At 38.8% G+C, this 23,931-nt stretch overlaps 2 protein-coding genes across 3 annotated transcripts in view; both read right to left on the bottom strand.

The window, feature by feature from the left end:
- zgc:66433 (uncharacterized protein LOC321250 homolog) overlaps positions 1 to 17,662 on the bottom strand; it is a 50,179-nt gene extending 32,517 nt beyond the window's left edge. Inside the window, exon 1 of one of the 2 annotated variants that reach the window (XM_067598617.1) lies at positions 17,509 to 17,662. In XM_067598617.1, coding sequence (XP_067454718.1) covers positions 17,509 to 17,573 — 65 coding nt within the window. In that variant the 5' untranslated portion in view covers positions 17,574 to 17,662. Of the gene's footprint in view, positions 1 to 6,583; positions 7,233 to 17,508 lie in introns of those variants that run through there. The other variant, XM_067598619.1, reaches the window with a different exon arrangement.
- Positions 17,663 to 19,727: 2,065 nt separating this feature from the next.
- dcps (decapping enzyme, scavenger) lies at positions 19,728 to 23,185 on the bottom strand. Its single transcript, XM_067598616.1, has 6 exons — positions 22,948 to 23,185; positions 22,446 to 22,596; positions 22,213 to 22,358; positions 21,981 to 22,094; positions 20,703 to 20,813; positions 19,728 to 20,450 (listed from the first exon to the last, which is right to left on the bottom strand). The coding sequence occupies exons 1-6, from the start codon at positions 23,149 to 23,151 to the stop codon at positions 20,184 to 20,186; spliced, it is 993 nt and encodes a 330-aa protein (XP_067454717.1). The 5' UTR covers positions 23,152 to 23,185; the 3' UTR covers positions 19,728 to 20,183.
- Positions 23,186 to 23,931: the final 746 nt, after the last annotated feature.

The following is a 23,931-nucleotide window of genomic DNA, read 5'->3' as shown; positions in this document are numbered from 1 at the left end:
TAAAATATCAAAGATACTGTACATATATTTAGCTAAAAAGTAGAGCCAGGAAGGTAAATGTGTCCCCAGTTCCCATACTATATGTGTACATTCATGATGGGTGGAGCTCCCTTTCAAGTAAAACACCATCCTTTTTCCATTGCTGCAGATTTTCTGAAAGCTTTCTCCCTTAGATAATATGATTAAATTGCAGTAAAGATTTTCCAACAGGCTCACACAGAACAAACCCCTGAGCTGTGTGGTAGTACACAGTAAAAGCAGTGCTTAACCCAAGTCATGTGAGAGCTGTTAGTACAAAATGAGCCAACACAGTTTATGAATGAAATTCTGTTTTCTAAGGTACACAGTCCGTCCCCTGAAGTAGGTTTACTCAGTCACAGACTATTAGTGTGAGTTTTAGATGCTCTGCAGAATTTAACTTCTCAGAGTATTTGCCATCATACTTGGGGAACACCACAAACAAAATGATAACTGCGATTGTTCTTCAGTGTTTTCATACATAGGATTGACTGATAGCAACTATTTAAACTAAAGTCTCTTATTTCGGCAGCAAGGCTCACAATCAACATATCAACACAGAGTCCATGTGGGAAACCTAAAAGTCAAAGATCTATTTTTAGGTGCTTGGCCATGAAAACAAACTTGGGTCTCTGCATAGTGAGAGGAGATGAGAGGCCGATGAGAGGAAGTGCAGATGAATTGGCCTCGGTAATGTGATGTTACTGGGTCTATGACGAGCCGCAGGCCTTCAATTTCCAGAGAGAGAGGGAGAGAGAGATGCCAAAATGAATCAAGAAAGAATAGCGAGGCAGGAGAAGGATTTTTCCAGGCAGCTTAAATGATAAACTTGGCTGACTGGTATGAACCACTGAGTACAGTTATAGACATTGGCATGTTGTATATACAGACATAAGCAGCACGCATGTCAACTTCAAACTGTGTGCATAACATAGTGTACATCCAGTTTGAGGAGGTCTATATTTACACACTTTTGGCACATTTTATCACAAAACAACCTGATATTCTGATGATTTGGTATAATAACAGATAAATTGATACATTACAATTATGATATTTCAGGTTCAAGCTAAACTTTGCTGAATCTCATATCTTATCTCTGCTTGTCACTCTCTTCTTTATCCTTCATTTTTCTCCACTGTGCACTAGGGTTACCATACTGACCGCATCCACTTCAAGTAATATATTCAAGTTCAAGTAAATGAAGCACAGTTATCGGTTCACATCAGAGATGGACCAAAGCGTTCTTTTTAAATGTTGTTAGCTGGTAGTTAAAATATTTTATGCAAACAGAGCAAACTCTCCAGTGAGCTGAAAATATATTTTAGCTTGTGGGAAGAAATATGACAGCGAGAGAAAATGTGGAGAAAATGCATTTGTTTTACATAAAAGTAGGGACTCATAATCAAAAGATGATGGTTTGTTAGTTATGGTTTGGTTAGAACATTTTGTAATCTGATATCGACGTTGGGCGAGTCACCAACCAAGCACACAAAATAAAAGAGTTTAACTCTGTTTTCGAAGAAAAAACATCGACTTCCAGAAGACGTCAAATTCAACGAAGAGGGGGAAATAAATACCGACCCTAAAGGGGAATGCTGCCTATTTTCTACAGTAAAATATGTCTTTTTTTGGTCATAAGCAAAGACGTTGAATCAGATCAAGAACTGTCATCCTGAGATCAGGTAACATGAGTTATTGTGCACCTCAGATGCTAATTTGGCATCTTTGTTCAATGCAAATATGGATTTTGAACTGTGAAAATCTAAAACCAAATTTTATTCAAGTGTATCCACCTGGATCAGACACACACTTTTGAAAAAAGTGATAAGAAAAAGTTAAGTGTTCACAAAGACCAATCAGCCTTACGTACAGCAGGTAACACTGCTGGAATTTTCACTTAAGAAGAGAACAGTTTGACGTTTTGGAAAATATTTTTATTTGCTTTCTTGCCCAGAATTAGACGAGAAGATGTGAGAAATTAGATTGAGAGAAGAGTGATCTTACTTGTATTCTCAAATATGCAGTATTTCTTTACGGACCAGACATATCAGGACTTCAGACTTGGTCATTGATTTACACCACTGATCAAAGAAAAAGAAGCGTTTCCTGGATCTGGTTCAGTTTGTGGTGGATTATTGAATACTGCACAAGGTCCAGTCTGCCATCTTGTCACATGTCTCTCTGCATGTTATCTAATAAAACATTAATGGGGAACGGCATGTAAAAAAGGCAGAGTCCTTCCAGGATAAACATCTTTCTCTCTCCCCCCAGATGTTAAAAAGCTTTTACACAAGCTGTGTTATTGTCAAACCCATCTCCATTACTTGAAGGAGCTCAGTTTGAGCCATACAGCCATAAAAGGATATGAGAAATATATGAAGAATGTGTCCAGATAACACAGCTCCACACCAACATTTCTTTATTCCTTCCCCTGTTCATCTTTTCATTCTTTTTATTCCTCGTCTCATTATCTCACCATCCCTCCTCTGTCTTTGCTTGCTCCTCTGTCTCTCATCCAAGTCACACATACCTAACTGGGAACATGGCCATTAGGACCACAGTACTTCCTCTTGAGCCATTCAACCCCTGCATGGTCAGCAGGAGACGGTGACTAAGAGGGAAATTATTCATTGAATTTCACTCCTGAACTCTGAAGAATTCCACTGTTACTTTGACCTACCCAGAGCTTTCAATGCAAAATAAGGTTTGAGAAAGTAGCAAAACTAATTGGTATTAGTTGGTTTTCTCTCAGAGTGCGGCACTGTGGGAGGGATCATTTGTAATGAGCTATGCAGTTGTCATTTTTTTCTTTTTCTTTTTTTTTTACATCCTCTTTTTTTTAAAAACTTTATATGGAAAGTTAAACTGGAGAGCTGACAGGAAATGAGGTGAGAAAAAGAGCAGGGATGATATGCAACAAAGGTCCCCAGCTGGAAAAGTTGTGATTTCAAGGGCAGCGTCCTAAACCCCAAGGTCACCACAATGTCCCAAGTGTGTTATTTTTAATAACTGCATGGATCAGACAGATTATACTACCACTTAACAAAGATCAAAATTCAACATATATTTATTGATATTTTGGGTAGGCACACTTCTAATGAAAATTTGTGCATTTTAACACCACCTTTGTCAACCCTGGAATAAAAGTTCCTATAACAACTGACTTCCATGAATAAATGTTTTCTGCAACACACAATAAATGCATTGTTACTTTCTTATCTGTAATGTCGTCTTTACAAATTCCCATAAAATCTCACTATTTCAACAACTTGCCAACAGGCAAAACATCCAAGTAAAATTACCCTGACACTTGAACCTTGAGAATACCAGCATTGTGTGCAGCGTTCAAACATGATTTCATCCCATCAAGCATTTTAACGTGCCAGTGAACTACAATGACCTCTAACATACTGTATGATGCAGTACACCAGTGCTTGTTCACAACACAGTGCGTAGTTACCGACCAAAACCTTGCCTTGATAATCACAGGCAGGAGTAGCCTCCTACTATTACAACACCTTTAGTTTACATTTTACTTCATATCATTGATGATATCTCATCCCACTGCAGGTAAAGTAAACTGTAGACGCTGAGATAAGAAACTGTTGTAAAGAACTTCAGAGTCTCCAGATAAGCTAAAAAAGGGAGCTTAGTGTTTTAGTCCAGCATGCCTGGCTGTATTAATCTGGACTGGTACTGTAGTAATCCAGTACGAAGACGGTAAAACAACAGTGTGAAATTGGCTACAAGCAGAGACTTATAACTAAAAGGGTTGTGACACAGTCAGAGTAAAGTAGTCGAGGCCTGACTAATGTGGGGGGAAATAACAAAGGAATTAACCTTGTCATGCCTTAAATTTTCATTTCCTGCTGAAACAGCTGTATGTGCTTGATTGGTAGATGTATATCTAGAGTGTTTCCCAGCCAGTATTTTGTCAAATGCATTTTGCGTCAGTGTCCCTCAAATCACATCTCTGATACTTAATCAATTTCATTAAGAGCCTGAATGAAAATGTGTTAGACTTGTCCAGCTGTAATTCCCTCCTTGTTGCTTAAGCTCAATCAGGTTCAAATTTTAAATTTTTGTTGTAAATACCATTATTGTCCAAATGGACAGTAATGGCATTTGAAAAAAGCTTTTCATCCCTGAGGTTTGGTCACAATTTTGAAACGATTCTTTTAGGTTTGGGGTTTCTCTCGTCTTCCAGCTCTCCTTCTGCCACATTATCTCCTCCATCCCTCCTGTTTGAAATGGGGCTGTGCTCTTAGCAACAAGCCTTACATGGACTCAAGACAGAAACTGACCAAACACTCTCATCAGTCACTCTGCAGTCTACATTCATTTACAGCTGCATCACCATTCCTGCTGAACAAATGCAAACTACCAAGGTTACATAATGACTGCTAGACCAGGGAAACACAGGAATTGATGGGGCCTGATGGGAAGGAGAACACATCCTCCACTGCAAGTTTCCCATCTACTTAGACCATAAAATTCAGGTGGGCTCAAACTGAACCTGCCTGATTTGTGCTAAACCAAGACTGAGATAGGAAAGGGTAACAACTGCTTCTTCTCCAAGGATTTTAGCTGATTTTGTCAGCTATTTTTATCAGCTAGGTTATTGAGCTAACATTAACTGAAAAGTCTCTGTCTCAAGCTGACAGTGTTGCTTATAGGTTTCTCATTTTAAATCCAAAGGTCAGCATTTAATTTAGGCTTTCTTGTCCATTCAAATACTACATTTCACTTATGTATTTTACTTAGGTAACTTTACAAAAGAAAAAGCTTTCAGGATATGTTGTGTTTGGCACGTCACCAAACAAAGACAAGGACAAAACTGCTAATGTTACCCTACATTTTGATAGAGTTGTGGGGAAATACTACACAGTATTTATCATGTCACCTGTAACACTACAAATAAACTGTTAGCTAATGACATCCACTTTGGTCTTAGTAGTGTTACAAACAGTAACACAACATTAGTGTTACTGTAACTAGGTAGTTAAGCTAGTTAGCGAGGCATGCTGACATTTGCAGCTTACGTTAGGGCAAATAACCACAACATTTAATCCATTCCTTACATTTTTGCTCTCATATTTTTGGTTTTGGAAAGGCTAATAAAAGACACCACCCTCCAAGCTTTTTGTATACCATGTATACAATGTGCTCTTTGTGCCCTGTGAGATTCCTTAAACGACTTGAATGCAAAGTCTATCAAGAACTTGACTTCACATGTAGAAAATACGACCTTATGATTTGAATTTAAAGGCAGTATCAGTCTTAATTTTGCCTGTTTGTAGTAACAAGTCCTACTTTCTATGAGTCAGTTCTGAGATAACACAATAGTGGTTCTTTAAATGTATCTGTGTGTAACTTTCTTGCAGCTCATCCCCATCTCCTTCGTATTCACTTTCTCTCTGTGTGTCACATACACAAACAAAATGTTTGTCTAAGTCAACTCTGCTGAGTGGGCCATAAAAGCTTGTATTGTTGTCACGTCGTGAGACTGAAAAGACAAAGACAAAGTAAGTGGAAGGGGGTATCAGTGCACCCTACACCACATCTACACAGCTCTGCTACAGAAAAAGATACTTTACTGTAGTTAAAAAGCTAAAGGCCCTCATTATCCTAACCCTCTGTGGTCCAATCACACTGCCAAGCGCAGTGTGCTATATATAGCCAATTCAAAGGATTAAAATCACTGAAGACTTCTATCAACAAGAACAGAAAGCATGCACTCAAATGCAAATCTGAAAAAAATCCATTTATCCACACCTGTCAAGTATAACAATATGACTTGATCCTGAGTCAGAGAGAATTACAGGAAATAATGTTCATCCACCTGATTTCTCTGCATAAAAACCAAAACATAAGCTAGTTTAGTTCTGGGACTTTCTGACTAATCATTCTCTCCCAGTGTAAAAAAACACATCTTCAGTCAATCAGCTCTGAGTCATACAGTTTACTGTTAGTGCCAACCACAAGCCATCAATTGTCTCAGTAAACAAAGAGAAACAATAGTTCGATTAAACAGCTGAAACAAAAGAGTGTCGACTCTGGGAAAAATCCCAACGTACCAAATAAAATCACTGCTCTCTAAGAAAAGATAAATAATTTCTCTTGTTGTGGTCAACATGTTTTATGTTGCTTTTTAGTACACAACATGACAAACTGTGAAATAAGTAGTTCTAGTATCAGAGTGTATCACTGTTGACACATTTATACCACATACAGTGTTGTAAAGTATTATGAGTAATCCATTTCCTCTATTAAGATAGTTATGCGTTGAAAATGACAAATCCCTTCAAAAAGCCATAAAACGTCTGCATCCTGTGACACAGATCTGATAATCTTGTACCGGCTGATATGAGGGAAGATTGATGAAGCAATATTGATGAGCAATATTACGTTGTTAGGTGTGACACTGAAACAAGATGTTGAAATCTTCAGGGAATATTCTTTGTGAGACATTGTGAATAGATTGTGAAAGCGTTCAATTCAGTATCACAACATCAGTTAATAAATGTAATTCAAATTCAATGACGTTACAAAAGAAACTTACTTCCTGCCCTTGAAGCATCCCAACCCAGCCATGGTGTAACGCTAAAGTGAAGCTGTTTTTCTCCCTCCTTGTTCAATTAAAGATGGTTTCTCCTGGTCTGTCCAACAGCAGAATATGAAACCCTCAAATCCAACACCTGGTGGTTTTTCTCCACATCAGACTCCTCTTTACTCCAGAAAACCGATGACTTCTCTCCTTCCAACAGAGAAGATGCCGCTCCACAAGAGAAGATCGCTCTGTCTTCCAAGTCAAACCATCCTCTGAGATTCCTCCCACTTTTGAGCTCCACTAAAGTCAAATTTCATACAGAACTCCCTTTTCAAAAAATTTGGCAACAGGGGCAGGAGAGTAAGCCAATGTTGACCGCTCCAGTATTCACATGCAGCCAAAGTGGGATTATAACAGGAGCAGTATATCACACAAGCACAAAATTATAGGAAGAAAGTTTAAAAAAAGAAAAAACTTTGGGATTTCTTGCGTCTTCAAAAACAGGAAGAAAGGCTTTTCCTGAAGAAACAGAGAAGAAGTGTCCTGGGAGAGCTACAATACATCTAGAGGGAAAACAATGGACTAAATGACTGACTGACTGGCTGCTGCATGCCTCGCTCCTCTCCTTCTGGTCACCATGACTGGTAATGCTGTGAGGGGAGGGCTGGAGGAGGGAAGGAGATAAAGAGGGAGGAGTGAGGGAGGAGGCGAGTGTGAACAAGAGACTGCCCCCCATGACCTTATCCTCCACTCTTCTCGCCTGTTTTCTCTCACTCTCCACTGTTAAAGCTGTGTATAATGGCAAGTTTTTATTTCCAGGATGAATACTTGGGTTTAAAAAGATGTGTCAATTATTCTACAGCTGCTTTTAAGTTGTGTAACTCTATAACCATCCTGGAGGAACACAACTCTTTATTGTTTCCTACTGGGAGATGATTATTTTGACTGATGCAATAGGTCTTCAGCAACTTGTAGCAACCACTGTCTTGCCAAGCAGCAAATATGATGTGCCCATGAATGTTAACACTAGCTTCAGTCAGTGTGACAATTTAAAGCAGCTTTGATCAATATTTTATATTACAATGGATTACATGACCACATGTGATTTACCTGCCTAGCATCTAACATTACACAGTCAAAGTTAGCGGCTAACTGGTGAACACAGTGGAGCATTTAGCAGCTAAAGAGCCAGATATTTTCTTCATTGGTGGAGACCAAAAGAGAGCTAAAAGGAGAGTGAATACTGGACTTGCATTTGTCACGCGGACACAAACATAACTGCAAATTAATTCCTGCTTGACATGTACATAAGCTAACAGGATATTGACTTTATGAGATGATAATATAAGTACATAATACAATATAAAACAAAAGCAACTGAACCACAAACTGCTACAGTCTACAGTCTAATGCCACGGCAGGCTGCCAAATCCACTTTATCAGTCAGGTTATTAGTGGACCTTCACCTACACCAGGACCTTTCTTTTAATGTTTTGCTAACTTGGCTGATATAATGTATATTTACACATCTGGTAAACTAATTTACTAGAGCACTGAAGCAGGATTTAAACAGCATTCACCTTGTATACAGTATGTCGGGTTCTATTGTTTTGTTAGCAAGTATGCTATGCTAAGCTAAACTAATCGTCTCCAGGCTCTAGCTTTGTATTTAAAGCATTGACATGAGAATGGCATCAATCGTGTCATTTAACCCCTTGCAAGAAAGCAACTAAGCGTATTTCCCAAAATGACAAACTATTCATTTAAATGGCTTCCATACAGGCAAACTGTATATTGGTTTTGAGGTGCAGTGTACTTCCCTGGTGCACTGTCGTGTTCTACTTTCATAAAAATGGGATAAATTAATCAATATAGAGCACTTAGTGATGACAGGCTGCTTGTGATGGGACCTCCATGATGGAAATGGTTATTTGATTTCTAATGCAATCGCAGAGCATGTATGTGTCACCACTACCAGCAAATATTGACATTGAATAAAAGTGGAAATTATGTATATCAATATCTCTCTGACATCAGCTCTGGCCATGGCATACTAAAAATGTCTAGCTTGTTTGAGTTAACAATGAACAAGCCTGCATGTCACTGTCTATCTAATATGCACAAAAACAGAGAGCCTCATGTTAATCATTCAGTCTATCTCAGGAGGGGGCCTGGCGGTCGTGAAACAGCCTGTCGCAGCTAATCACCATAAGGAGGGAGCTTAACTACCTACAGCAACTACAGCTCCGGGTACTTATGTGTGTGTGAGGCTGTGAGGGGACATAAGGGTTGATCCTGAGATTCCCTGCTGCTAGATCCTCTCAGAAACACCATCAAGAGATAAAGACTATTTTAGCTAAAAGGCTAGTTCATTGAAATGATCAATGTAGGATCATTACACTTAAGAACAACCAGATATTTTACATGATCGTCTATGACAGGACACAAGCTTACATGTTTCAATAGTCCAAGAGTAGTGAGATTTCAAGTGAAAGTTTGAAAATTTACTTGAAAAAATGCTTTGTCTCCCAATAGCACCTCTGACCTCAACCTTAATACACAAATACAGAGCTGCATGGGAATTATACTAGGAAAGTAACAAAAAACACCCGAATCACATCAATCATCTAACCGTTCACACAAGAGTTGTGTTTACTGTAGTGAATTTCTCAATCTCAACATGCCCAGACTGAATGTAGTCTGTGTGATTCATTTTTTATTGCAAACATGCTGAAATTCATCTAAGCTATCCAAGTCACTAGAGCGTGTGTGTGTGTATGTGTGTGTGTGTATAAACAGAGTCAGTCTGTATCAGTTCCAGAGCTCAGCAGCTCCATTTCAACGGCATAATACACAAACACGGTCACTAAAATGAGTTTTGGCACGCTGGGATTGAGAAATTTCTATACAAACACACCTTCAGACACACACACACACACACACACACACACACACAAACAGTCCATACATGAGTCCTTATGACAGAGGCGTCCACATGACATTGCCAATAATCCTTCAGGAAGGACCCTCTCAGACTGAAGTAGACCTGACAGAGGGTTTCCTCCATTTTAATGTATGTGTGAATCAGTGTTTCCACCAATATGTTCAGTGTTGGCTCGGCTTTCCGTGAGATTAATACCAGGAACCAGGATCTTGGGATCTCCCATCCTGATTCTCTGCTCCAGGAGGGATGTCGGACACTCAGGAAATTTAATAAATCAGTCACATAAATCTAAATTGTGTACATGTTGTCTTTTTTCATTTCAGAGTGAAACAAGTTTCATTTGTTATGATACTGTCTCTTGATGCTTCAATAGGGAGGATTTTTATGTGTATTGAATTTTATTTATTTATTAATTTTATTATTTCTGCTCTAAGCTAGATAATTTATGATTAAATTACTATGACTATTCCTTACTTTGTTGAATTCCCTCTACAGGACACCCTAGGGCTCCTGGATGATTTATTTTTACAGACGCTAATATATTTAAATGCTTTTCTGAAAAAGAAAAAAAAACAAAGAAATGTAAAACATATACAGTCTGGTTCCTCTCACATGAAACTAGGTCAAACCAATTAGATAGGTTAAGTTGGTGCTCTGCTGCCAGACAGTGTAGACGGCAGTGACGCACAGGTTAGACTGAGCAATACACCTCAGACTGATGTTCACGTGGACTAGTTTTACTGTGATAATAAGAAGTAATAATGAAAGTTTTGCATTCTGTGTTTAACTCCAGAAAACCACTTGGATGAGGGATGTGTGACGCCTTCAAATTATAGCATGTAGGTGTAAAACATCAGGATCTGAGCTTTCTCTTATATCAAAAACAATAACACTCTGATGTTACTATAATCAGAAACCAAAACCTAAAAATATCTTGCCACATTTTTTAACCAGACAGATACTAAACTGCTAATCTTCACACCACACTGAAATTACTGATGCAACTATATTGAATAATAATCATCCCTTCCAAATGAGGCAGACAACTTTTGTTAGAACGATTGGCGGATTAATTTGTCAGGAAACTGACAGAAACATAGCCAATGATTTAAATGAGGAAAAATCCAAAACATTCTTGGGTTTCAGTTTTTCAAATGAGAGGATTTTCTTTTTTTCCCTCTTTTTATATGACTGTGAATTTAACACCTTTGGGATTTGGACTGTTGGTTGGACAGAACTACGATTTTACAGTTTTTAGATTAAATGAAAACTTGATTGGATAAAGACAAGAATCATTAGCTGCAGAGCTATAGACACGTGTTTGAAATGAGTAACGAGTAACAATGACGTAACAATATGCATGCATCATTTGTCCATGTTTATATAGAAAAGTTCAATATTTTGACCTCTACGGTGCCTCCATTAGAACAATCAATACAATGCTTTCAGCACCAGACAACAATGCCATCATGCATCATGCTATCAAGTCTCATCAAGCAGCATTAACACATCTTTGGCCACTGGGAGGCAGCGCAACAAGCAGTAAAAACAATACTGTCATCATGCCAAAGCTATTATTATTATTATTATGGTGAACATAGCAAACAGTTGCCTATTAACAAATCCAGAAGACGTGGGGAAATTGATGGATTAAAGGCCAATGTTCACTTCTTTTAACTCCGTTTTTGATCTCCACCAACTCCTGAGACAAATATCTGGTTCTTTAGTAGCTTAACGATCCACCACATTCAGCAGATAGTCGCTAACTTTGTCTGTCAGTAGGTTGCGTTTATCAGTTGTATTTTTTGCTGAAAACAGCTGCCAGAAATCCAAAACGCTGAGCTGAAAGATGCTAAAACAGAGTTGAAGACCTGAAAGGAAATGCAGAATTGGGTAATAATTGTGCGTTCGTCACTACGAGTCACTCCTTTCACATTACACACAGTCATTTGATTTATTGTTACTAGGAAAATATTGGTGAGAGCAGCTTTAATTATGCAATTGGAATTAGTCTTTCAAGTATCAGTCACAGTGCACCAAACCTCCGCTTTGTGGGAAAATGAACTCGGCTCCAAGTCTTTTGCAAAGGAATCTAAATACACCCCTGTGGATCGCGATTTATGACCTCTATTTCAGTATATGAAACACCTGGCCCCTGACTCACTTTACCTCCCAAAAAAACAACAGCAGGAGTTTTTCAAAACACAGCTATCCAATGTCTCCACATGTGCGTATTTGTATGAATTTCTCAACACTGACATGTCAAAACGAATCCAAAAGCGTGGCGCAATCGTCCATAACATATGTAAATGTGCATGAGTGTGTGTGTATATGTATTTATCAATCATACGTCTTTCTGTTTATAGAGCCAAGAGGAATGTCGGTCAGTTTCCCTTCGAGGAAAAAAAAAAAGTGGATGTTGGTATTTCCTGAAACGGGCCCGAGTCTGGAATCACTGAAAACTAGAGAGAGAGCGGGAGAGCGGGAGAGAGAGAGAGGAAACTGATTGTGAGTACAGAAGATCAAGAGGTTGACAGTTTCTAACTCTGAGAACACACACATAGCAAGGTGCACTGTGGTCCACCAAGATTTAATGCATCACCATTCTATTCCAAAACACCACACCTGAACATTTTTGGCTATCTTGCCTTCACCAGGGTGGTATCTGAGGTTGTTTCTGGCTTTTTAAAAAGGGTCAAATACAACATTTGATCTAAAACCATCAGTGGGTACTAACATAGTAAATTCTAAATTCACTTAACCTCTTTTTCAAAACACAGTAAATGAAAATCTACAGGGGCACCTCCGTGGCCTACGGGTTGAGATGCCGTAGCCATTACCGACTAATCTGTTGATTATTTGCGCGATTAATCGATTCGTTGTTTGGTCTATAAAATGTCAGAAAATGGTGGAAAATGTCAATCACTGTTTCTCAAAGCCCAAGATCACCTTCTCAAATGTCTTCTTTTGTCGCGACCAACAATCCACAACCCAAAGATATTCAATTTACTGTCATAGAAAGCTTAAGAAACCAGAAAATATTCATATTTGAGAAGCTGGAATCAGAGAATTTGGACATGTTCTTAAAAAATGATGCAAAACGATCCATTGATTACCAAAATAGTTAGCGATTAATTAAATAGTTGGCAAATATTCAATTAACTGTACTATGCATAATATAGACACCAGATCACAACCTCAGAGAGGACACTGATGAAAGCAACATTGATAAAAAATGTTCAGAGAATAAAGCATGCTATAGTGGAAAAGAGTTCTGCAAAGTTATTAATTTTGGTGGATTTGTTGCTAAAAAAAATAATAAACCAGCTTCCACCGAGCTGAATTTCTCTCAGTTACAATCTCTGGATTTGTGGTTGACGAAGAGGCCCTGCTTTTCTTCCCTCTCTCTCTCTCTCTCTCTTTCTCCTTTTCTCTTTGTTCTTTCCATCCCCTTCCTCATCTCCATCACTTCTTTCCCCCTCTGCCGGCTCACGTTCCTCTCACTCATTCCTGCAGTACAACGCCTTCTCCTTCTCCTCTGTTTTGTGGTTTCCCTGTCTCCTATTCTCTCCATTAACAACACACACACAGGAGGAGGGGAGTCGCTCTGTAGCGCTCTGAATTCCACCTCACATCTGGAAACCATCTTCTCTCTCTCTCTCCCTCTCTCTCTTTCTGGCAATCTCTCACCCCCTTTCTCTGTCGCTCTACGTTGTAATGTAAATAGCCCTGTAATCATACTCCTGCCTAAGCCTGCCGCACTGGGTGGTGTATGTGTGTATCTGTGTGTGTGTGTGTGTGTGTGTGTGTGTATATGAGAGAGATCTTACACAGAACACACTCCTTCAACAAGCTGCCATCTCTTTTTTTTCTCTCCAGCTCAGGTCCCAGCTGAGGTTTATGGGCCGATAAAAACAAAACAGCCATCTTCAACTCTACTTGTTGCATTACACCTATTGTGTGTGTGTGTGTGTGTGTGTGTGTGTGTGTGTGTGTGTGTGCATGTTTGTGTGTGTTTGTGTTGAAGCAACAGGAGGCACTAGAGCAATTGATTCAAAAGGTTTAAGTGAATCACAACCTAATAACCTGAAACAGAGGCTTTTATAGAGCGTCAATCCCTTAAATTATGCATCCCATTGCTCCATTCGCGCTTTTCCAAGATTGCACTAAATGTCTTAAGGGAAATGCTACAACATTTCTTTTTTCATTGCATCATAAGTTCAGTATTTCTGCTATCGATTACATTCATTCAGTTAAAGCAGTTAAGTCAGTTTTTAGTGCCGCAGCAGTCCATGGCCTCATTTTTGCCCAACATAAAAATGATTCCAACGAGTTGCACGAAGTACAAAGAATTTTAATTGATGGTGCATATTTCTTGGTACATTCCTATCTTGTGACACAATGTTCACTGTTTCCTTGTTTTGTATTGATGTGAGCAAACAGGTAAATTCGGCTCATTTATGGATGGTCATTGAGCCTGTCGTCAGGTTGAATTTTCACAGTGAGGTAAGTTCAACCTGGAAAATTCATCAAGAAACAGTATTATGTTTGGAAAGGTGCAGGATTTCCAATTGCAGCATGTTGTATGGTCAATTACTGGATCACCTGTTCCTCTTGCACCACTGCACTCTGCCTATTCTGTATTGTACAGCATAAGCCATATATATATATATATATATATATATATATATATATACACACACATATACATATCTCAGATATTGTACGTAAAAGGATACAGAGACTGACAGGGTGATATGGAAGAAGACAGATTTGTGTTTCGCCTCCTCTGGGATCCCACTGATCCTCGGTCAGGCTGCTCTGATGTGTTTGGGCAGAAAAGCTGCATCTTATTCTCACTTCTAAACAAGTGAACTACAGCAACCTTCATCTGTTGAGTCACAGTATCCTCTATTCCTTACACTTGACTAGGGCTGCAAATAATGATTATTTTCATCATTTTGGCAGTTATTTTCTCGATTAATCAATCAGTTGTTTTGTATTTACAATGTCAGACATGAAAAACACCAGTTATAATTTCAAACAACCCAAGGCTACATTTTCAAATTGTTTTCTTTTATTCAAACAACCACACAAAAACCCAAAGAAGTTCAGTTTACTGTCACATATGACAAAGAAAAGCATCAAATCATCACATTTTTATCCTGGTGTTTCATCATCTTGTTTAGTACGACATTACACCATCACACTACAAACTGTGGCATCACTCTTACACAATGTTTACAGTTTGTGATCACTCTGATCAATATTCATTATTCCCTCATCATCCTGTTTTGTGACTAAATGCAAAGAAACTTTGTTGAATTGGGGACTAATGTGATTATATGACTTTACAAGATTCCCGGTTAGTGAAGTCATCCAAAACCACTGACTCTCATAGCTCTGCTGGACCACCAATGCCTAAATTGGCATGTGCAGCACAGCTTTTGTTTACAAACACAGATATTATTAAAGTGGTATTCAAGAAATTCAGTATAAAGTTGAGGAACTCACAAGAGACCAAAAAAAAAAAGAGAAAAAAATCAAAGCAGCAGTGGCCAAGATATCCTGACTGTTAGTCTCTAGTTTGTGTAATGCTCCAAAAACACTGGATCCTACATTTCCCATAATGCAACCATTTCTGTTGACATTTCTATTGGGATATGCCCTCCTGAGCCCCGCTGTAATCATTCCTCCTGAGCCAAAATGTGACTGTTTTCACATGCTGAGTAGGACTAACCATGATGAGTATATTGACCTTTTAGAGATGAAACAGTCGATCAATTAACTGATTAGTCGATTGACAGAAAATTCATCTGCAACTATTTGGATAATTGGATAATTTTTCCAAAAATGCCAAAATGTCACTGATTTCAGCTCTTTAAATATGACCATCTGCTGCTTTTGTTTGTCTTCATGGCAATAAATGGAATATTTGGGGGATTTAGACTTTTGGTCAAATAATAATAAACACTTTTGAATATTTTAACTTAGGTTTTGAGGAAGTTACAGACAATTTTCACTTTTTTGTGACATTTTAAGAACAAAATGATTAATCCAAGAAAATCATCGTTAGTTGCAGCCCAACTGATCTTTATATGTAAAGTCAGTGGAGTGCTCCTTTAATAATGCAGCTCTAAGTACAGGACTGAATAACCAGCGGCAACAATCATAGTTTCAAGTTTGTGGCAGGCGAGAGTCTCAATCTCAGGAGAATCTACTGATGGGAGCTTGTGGGAATTGGTTTCTGATGCATTTTGATTTGTGAAAAATCTGCAAACTCAAACAAAGCAAAGTGAATCAGCAGGTGGCTGCTTCACCGTCTCCCACTCAGGTTAATCAATGGCAAGATGCAATTTTCCATCTGGGTCCCAGTGGATGCAAGAAACAAGGAATGTCACATTCATGTAGCCGAGGCCGTCCCCTGAGCAGGACGCATTAATAGCAACATGTCTAATTGTGTATTATGAATGATCATGATAGGATTTCCTCACAGCGAGGAACAGTAAACAGGACATCACTGTAAAACCTCAGAGGATTTGTCTAATGAGCCAGTGACATATGAACTGATCAGCCCTCTAATCAGGATGGCTGTGACAGTTGACACACACACACACACACACACACACACACACACACACAAAAGCATTATTATCAAGCTTCTCAGTCAGATTACCAGCATTGATGCCCTTAAGCTCATGTATCCTCATCCACTGTGATAAAGCTAACTCCATTTAGTGCCAGTGACTGGTCCAACATCATGATTTATCAGGGTTTTGAGGGCTTGTTAGTCCACGCTCCGTTATCAGCACTAAGAAACACTGCAATCAGACGTCTACATTGTTTTACAGCGCTTCGTCATGAGGATCAGATCAGCAGAGTCTGGATCAATAGCGTCTTTCATCCTCACACGCTGACAGACAACATGAGTGTATCTGAATCAGTCAGTGTCTGTGTTCAGGATTACAGAGGTTCCCACACAAAAAGATAGATAACTGTTTAATCTGGACTGTCCTTGACCCGCCTCTGCCAAACACACACACACACACACACACACACACGTGTGTACACACACACACACACGTTGTGTTCATAATGTTCTTATGAGCTCACAGATCTGACAGCAGTACAGTGCAGTGGAGAGCAATTGATCCTAAAGGAAAAGGTGGAATACAGCTTCAAATTTAGGTTCATGATTAAAAAGTATAAATATGGAAGACCTGAATGAAAGCAGGAACACAGAATATACTTTTATATCAGGGAATAACAGTAACATAACAGTGAGCTTTGACTGGGGAACATGATACATTTAAGAGCAGCTATGGATTATAACTAGAGTCCTGTTTGCCAATTAAGACAATCCACCCCCCAAACCCTACTTGTGGGTAGATTTTTACACAGAAATGCAGCTTAATGACCCAAACTCATACACAATGAATCATAATAAGTAAAAACCTCTAAACTGATCTAAAAAGAAATTATGTTGGGGTTGAGTCATGTCATGGAAAAATCAATGTTTGTGTAAGAGTAGAGTGGATTATTTTGCTGCCAAACTTTTGTCTGATGACCAAAATGAGACTTCCAGTTTACCAAAGATTTTAACACATACAAATATAGAAAATGCATTTTCAGGTTGAAAATCATCATCAAAACCCTTCAAAAACTCACAACTGGACTTCAATGACACTTAAGAATAATTAGAGCCAAGAAACAGCCCACCTACATCGCCCCAACATGTTGCCAGTGAGTCATAATCCAAACTGAAAAGACACTTTTCCTCCCTCAACTGCTTCACTCGATGCACAAACAAAAAGCAAAAGCAGCGCAGGGCACTGTATCGACCACATGTATCGATCACCAATCAAACATCATAAATCCCCCGCAGCCCAATAAGTCATCTCTCCGCGCATAACAAAGCCACAGTTGCCCCTGACACAGATGAAGTGCAGTCGGTGTGTAAAGCTCGTAAACACGGCGGGGACAGTTTACTTACTGTGTCTGTTCAGTCTCAAACGGCCTCAGAGTGAAGTCATCCCTCAGAGACTGGAACCAAGACATCAGCGCTGTTAGTGGACTAATGATTGGATTATTTGTCTCAGTCCTGCCCTGGCTGGCGTCCTCAGCTCTCTGGTGCTGCGTTTAAGCGCAGCTCGGAAACGTCCATATCCTCAACTGAAGCTGAAGTTATCCCACCACATAGCAAAGAAAACCCATTTTACATTCAGAAAAGAGATTTTTCTTCACACTCGTCACTTTCAGAAATTTGATGCCACTTAGTTTGATAGATTCATTCATACTGACATACACAGAGCAAATAAACAAATAAACGAAAAAATCATACTCCACATCCATATTCCTAACATAACTTTCTGTGAACAACATACTTAGTAAGTATAAGATTTTGTGACGTGATTGCACTACATAGTATGTCTGTATCATCAGGTTTGTCTTAAGTAATATTATTTGGCAGAATGAGCTTTTAAGGCAGGTTTATTAAATATTGATTACATTTTTTTATGATTTCTTTTTACTCAAAATTGATCTTGTTTCTTGTGCAACTTGTAAAATCTTAATGTTTTATATCTTATTGTTAAGTAATTTACAAGATGTAACTTCAGGTTCAAAAGAGGTACAAGAATATAGTGATTAATAGGATACAGTTTATTAATCTTATGCCTTTAAAGGAGAGGTTCACAATTTTTCAAGTCAGTCTTAAAATAACAGTCAGGTGTCCATATAAACAGTGAAAGATGTTTTCCCTGCTGTAATCATTCCTCCTGTTCATACTGGCTGTTTAAAGATCCCCTTCAAATGTGCTTTCAATGTAAGTGATGGGGGTCAAAATATACAGTGTGTCCACACAGTCACTTTGTGCAAAAATGCATTTAAAGTTGATCTGAGGTTTGTATGCAGCTTCAGCAGTCTGAGTTAGTCATATCAAGTGGGTATCTGCCACATTTACAGTCTTTTTAGCATCAAATTCCCTCTGTGTTTCCTTGGAGAGTGTTTCCCTGTTGAGCTGTGGTGGAAGTATAGTAACAAAAAGAGGAACTTTGGCACTAAAAAGACTAACATTGAAAAAACTCTACTTGATTTGACTCATTTGGATGACTGAAGCTTTATATTAGCGTCAGATAAACTTTTAAATACATTTTTGCACAGGAAGAGGACTGTGGATTTTGTCCCCCCATCACTTATATGCATTATGAAGGAATCTTCTCTTGGTCAGTATGAACAAGAGGAACGATTACAGCAAGAAAAAGATGCTTCAATGTTCATTTGAGGACCTGACAGCTGTTTTAAGACAGACTTGAAAAATTGTGAACCCATCATTTAAAGGTCCGTGTGCTGTTCAGGCGATTAGTTTCCATTTTTACGAGAAACACCTGAAAGCACCGTATGCACAAAGCAGAGCACCGCCCAGCTGCATTTAGCAAGAAAATGATGTCCGCTGTGAGAAATGTCCCTCATAACAAACAATTTAATCACGTACCAACTGTTAGCATCTCAAGTAGTGACGTCACATCTCCTCTGTTTCTCAGACTGTGTGTCAACTTTACTGCAGCACTGTCCAGGCATATATCTGTAAACCTCTGGCACTGAAGGCATCAATCTAACTAAACATGGTACTTGAGCACCAGAGGCATGTAAACTGAGTCGGGTGAACTATGGTTTAGTGGACATTTATAGCTTTGTGTTTACATGACCTGCAAAACTTCAGCATGCAACATACTATTTGCTCTTTTTGTAAATAAAAGAGACTGACAGAAACCCGGCATATTATCTAAAGAGTTTTTGTTTTTTTCATTAAAGGAGTTTCACAGTTAAAGAAGTTTAGGATGAACACTGCCATCTAGTGTTGAGGCTGAGTTAATGTGAGAAACTTGGTAGTTAAGTCATGAATTTACTTCACCACCATCTCCTGATGTAACATTGGCTTATAAGGTCAAAGGTGCCTCCACATTGTCTACTTTAGAAACTACACCAACACAGTAAAGGTTTCATCTTGACTTTGAATAAGCTGATTTGAATTGGAGAAAAAAGTGAAATTATGTCACACCACACAAACCTAATATCAGGAGATTTGGAGACTTGGTGACATGTTAAACATGATATATGTTAGAGCTTTAACTGGTTTACCAAGATTTAGAAATCATTTCTATCTATGAGTTTTCAGATGTTTTAATTTTCCCTTCAAACCAGAGAGACTCATTAGAAAAAAATGACTCTTTAATTTAGTCAACGTTTAGAAAACACATTAAAAACTGATTAAACAGAGAATTCATTTATCCACTTGTGTCACATCCACTCCTGATTATAATGAAAACTGAAGTATACAAAATGATTATTAAAACACCTTATAGTGAGGAACCAGACTGAAAAATGTGCAATTGATACATCCAGACATGTATAAAATAAGCAGAGGAATTTGCTGATTACTTATCAGTTACAGTGTGAAACAGCATTTAATGAAATTGTTTGTTCTGGATTATTATAATTTAAGTTGTGAATCGACACCAATAGAAAAATCTCTTGCAGAGAGATAATGTTTGTAGCTAAACCAGAGGAAACTAAAACCCCAAAAAAGATGCTTGGATTGAGTCTCATAGTTTACACAGTTTGGACGGGAGTCTACAAACGGGGAACGTGTGTGAGCTGCACAGTACGTCACAGCCTCCCCGCCTCCTTGAACTTGCTGAGCAATCCGTCGTCCGCCCTCAGGGGGAAGTAGAGGGTTCTGGTTTTGTAGTACTGCGGGTCAGCCAGGAGGTTTTGGATAACGTCCGCGAGGAGATGGGCACGCTCCACACCGCAGCCCGGCGCCTCGTAGCCCAGCTTGGTGAAGTGGACGTGGAGGTGGTAGTAAGAGGGCTGGTAGTGCAGGTAGACTCTCAGCTTACTGGCTGGCAGGTTGAAGCGCTGCAGGATGGTCTCCTACGTCATAGTGAGACAGATATTATCATTCAGTCTGTATTATTTAACGTTATTGATACGTCCAGGGCCCTTTCTACTTTTAAACAGTTGCATCTTGTCCTAGCTGTCTAAAATGGAGAGTAGCAGATCACATGACTGGCTGGAGATTAGTAAAATGCTTCTGTAACAGTAGCTGCAGAAAAGAGAGGACATTTCTGTCATTTTTATTCTTCAACAAAAATGACACCTTCAACAAAACCAGTGTAACCTCACCTTTCCTTTCTGGAAGATGTTTTGAAGCAGTGGCAGATGCTCTGACGTCAGATCTCTGAGACTCTTGATGTTCCTCTGATGTACTATGGCAATCAGGTATAAATCATCCACCTGAAAGAGAAGACAAATCATTAAACACTTTACACTTGAATCTAAGTTCTGTGCTTTTTTCTCTTAGTGTGCATAGAAAATCAATCAATGAATCAATTTTTATTTATATAGCGCCAAATCATAACAAAAGTAATCTCAGGGCACTTTTCACATAGAGCAGGTCATTGTTTTGGACATGAGCTGTAAATGTTACTTAGCAAGTTCAAGCATTTTTACACTTTTAACATGCTGTGAAATCTTTTAACTAGATCTGAAACAATTAATCGATTAATTGACTGACAGAAAATTAACCAGTAACACTTTTGACGATCGATAAAAATCACTGAAGTCAATTATCCAGCAAAATGCCAAAGATTCTCTTGTTTCAGTTTCTCTGTAAATTGAATATTTTGGGGTTTTTAACTGTTGGTTGCACACAACGAGCATCCTGAAGACGTCACCTTGGCTCTGGGAAAGTGAGATATATTTTTTACCATTTCCCATAACAAATTCATCAATTAAATGAAAAAGAAAGAGTTGACAGATTGATCAATAAATAAAATAATAAAGTGCAACAGCTGAGTTTGCAGGTCCTATCTCCATTTTTAAACAGATGGTGTCTGTGGGCTGCCAGGCCGAGTGAGTGTGTGTTACAGGAAGTCTGTCATCTCAGATATACCAATAGCATGATATTGGGTCCCCCTAAGAGATTTTTTTTTCTACAGAAAAATGGCACATGGCATCAAGTTTTATGACAGCAAAAACACACTTTAGCAGCTGTAATATCCAGCTGTGCTACCAGTTAGTTTGCTTTAGACTTTACCAGAAGCTGGCTGCACAAAGGCATTACCTCTGCTTAGGGAATGGCACAGCTGTTTAATAAAGGAAAGTGAAGAAATGTTGCCCAGACAAAAACCTGCACAAAACAGTAAAAAGTTGACTTTATTAAAATCATGCATGTGCCAAACTTGTTAGTGGTCCCTTACAACACTTATAAAGTCATGTTCTGTTCACTCATTAATAAGGAAACAGTTACTTGGTTGAATTCAAAGTTGAGTCTGTTGTCGTCCTCAGAGTATAAAAGTCTGAAATAACAAGGCTAAAGTGAAGTAATGCATACTTTGTGTTGAACTGCGTCTTTCCTGTCTCCTCTCAGTTTCTAGTGTGTTGTATATTCCCGTCTCTTACCTGTTTCTGGTCCCATTTGAAATCTGGCAGGAGGACAAAGCCAACCTCCTGGTCTGGATCTTCAAAAACTATCCGATCAGCCTCTGCTTTCTTCTCCAGGATGTTGTGTACCCACTGGGGGGGAGGGGTGAAAGTGATATCAAAAACACAATTAATGTTGATCATTCACACATTCACATACGCAAGATGATGTCACCATGAGTTAATATTGTATCAGAGGAGGTGAACTGACCTGCACGCTAAAACTCTGCTTCTGAATGTAGGGCAGAGTGATGGCCTGATAGTCTTCGCCCGTCTCCTCCACCAGGAAACTCTCCTGACGCTGGTATTTCTTTATATGCTTCTCTGTGGCCGGACACACCACTGTAGTCTTGACCTCTGCAAATCAAAAAAAACACACACAGGCTAGCCAACTTTCCACTGCTGCCTACTGTAACCAGTCAGTTTTGTTTTGCCTGGCTGTACCATTGAGGTGAGGGGGAGGCTGGAGGCGGTATGTGCTGTAGATGTCGTTCTTCATCTCCAGCTTCAGCCTGGAGCCACTGAAGATCTCAGCCAGGCTGTCCTCTCTGATGGGAGTCTTCTCCAGGATAACCACAGCATCCTGATCAGCAAGCTGGTAATGACACATTCAACAGTTTCATTCAAGCAATCCAAATGGCTCAGGGTATGTTAATAATGAAATTACTAACTAATCATCCCGTGGCCAATGCAATACCAGCAGATTTATAATTACTCAGCTCTAATTACGAGCAAAAAGTACACTGCATCATCTGCCTTCACAGATATGCAGAAAAAGACATTGTGGGTAAATTTCTGGGCTACTTAATATGTTCTAGATTGTTTTTATCCAACTATAACATGAAGACAGCTGCTCTCAGCTACATAACTTAAGCTTGAGTTAGTTAAATACCTCCTAGCACAAAGGCTAGGTTAGCTAACTGTACACTAGCCGTTAGTTAGCTACCTTTCCCCGGATAAAGATGTTTTTCTCCCGGGCAGAGTCACTCAGCACGGTGGAGGTTTGGAAGCCAGACAGAACATTTGTTTCAGATTCCTCTCCAACTTCTCCTCCTCCGTTCTCAGAGTCCGTTTTCGCCCTCTTTACTTTCAGACTTAAGTCATCAGGTCCAACACCGTCAGGTTCACGTTTAGTTGTTGTGTCTGCCATGTTTAATGTCGCAAAGATCGTCTATGTTTGAAATGAGCGCTTACTCTGTCAGGAAGTACTCCCCACCCCCCGCTAAACTGTAAATTGATTTTCTTTTAATGTTAATCTTTTTTCTTTTTTATTGACTCACAAAATACAAACAGAAAAACAAAAATACAACATTCTGAAAATGAATCAATAAACAAATGAGACTATTTCTGACCTCCTCCAAACCAATTTACAAATCTGAACCGACCCTTTATCTATGCACCCCTCGAAGAACATCAGTCATAAACATTATCAATATCCTTCAATTCTCACTGTACTTTCATTTTACAGCACAGGTAACATGTGATTTGAATACTAGAAAGAGAAAACAACAATTATTAACTTATATCAGAAAAGGGAAACAATAAAATAAAATAAGAATGATGGTCTTGGATGTTTTGGATTTTTATAGTGACATTAAATACTTTTCCACTGGCGTCCATGCTTCAGTGTAGTCTGTCTCATTATTTTGCGGTCTAAAAGCTACCTTTTCCAACTTAATCATTTCTATTGCTTCAGTGAGCCATTCTTTCTGAGTTGGTGCATTTAAAGCAGTCCAGATGTTCATGATTTCTTCTTTGTAACCATACATAATGAGAAAAAGATATTTGTATTCTTTGAAGATACCCTGCTGAAGTTATGCAAATCTCCCAGTAAATATGGCTGTGGTGTGAGTGGTATGGCTATGTAAGTGTGGATCATTGTTTGTGTTGTTATGCCAAACCAAAGATCTTTAATTTTATTACAGTCCCA

This window comes from Thunnus thynnus, chromosome 9 (genome assembly GCF_963924715.1).
Source record: "Thunnus thynnus chromosome 9, fThuThy2.1, whole genome shotgun sequence".
NCBI lineage: Eukaryota > Metazoa > Chordata > Actinopteri > Scombriformes > Scombridae > Thunnus > Thunnus thynnus.
The sequence above is the reverse complement of the archived record's forward strand: the minus strand, read 5'-3'. Positions and strand labels throughout refer to the sequence as shown.

Bases quoted from the DNA above. Each gene is read 5' to 3' on its own strand.
- dcps (XM_067598616.1), bottom strand. From the start codon at position 23,151: ATGGCAGACACAACAACTAAACGTGAACCTGACGGTGTTGGACCTGAT. The intron at 22,597-22,947 runs GTAGCTAACTAA...TGTCATTACCAG, and splicing joins ACATCTTTATCCGGGGAAAG to CTTGCTGATCAGGATGCTGT. The intron at 22,095-22,212 runs GTCAGTTCACCT...CCTCCCCCCCAG, and splicing joins AGCAGAGTTTTAGCGTGCAG to TGGGTACACAACATCCTGGA.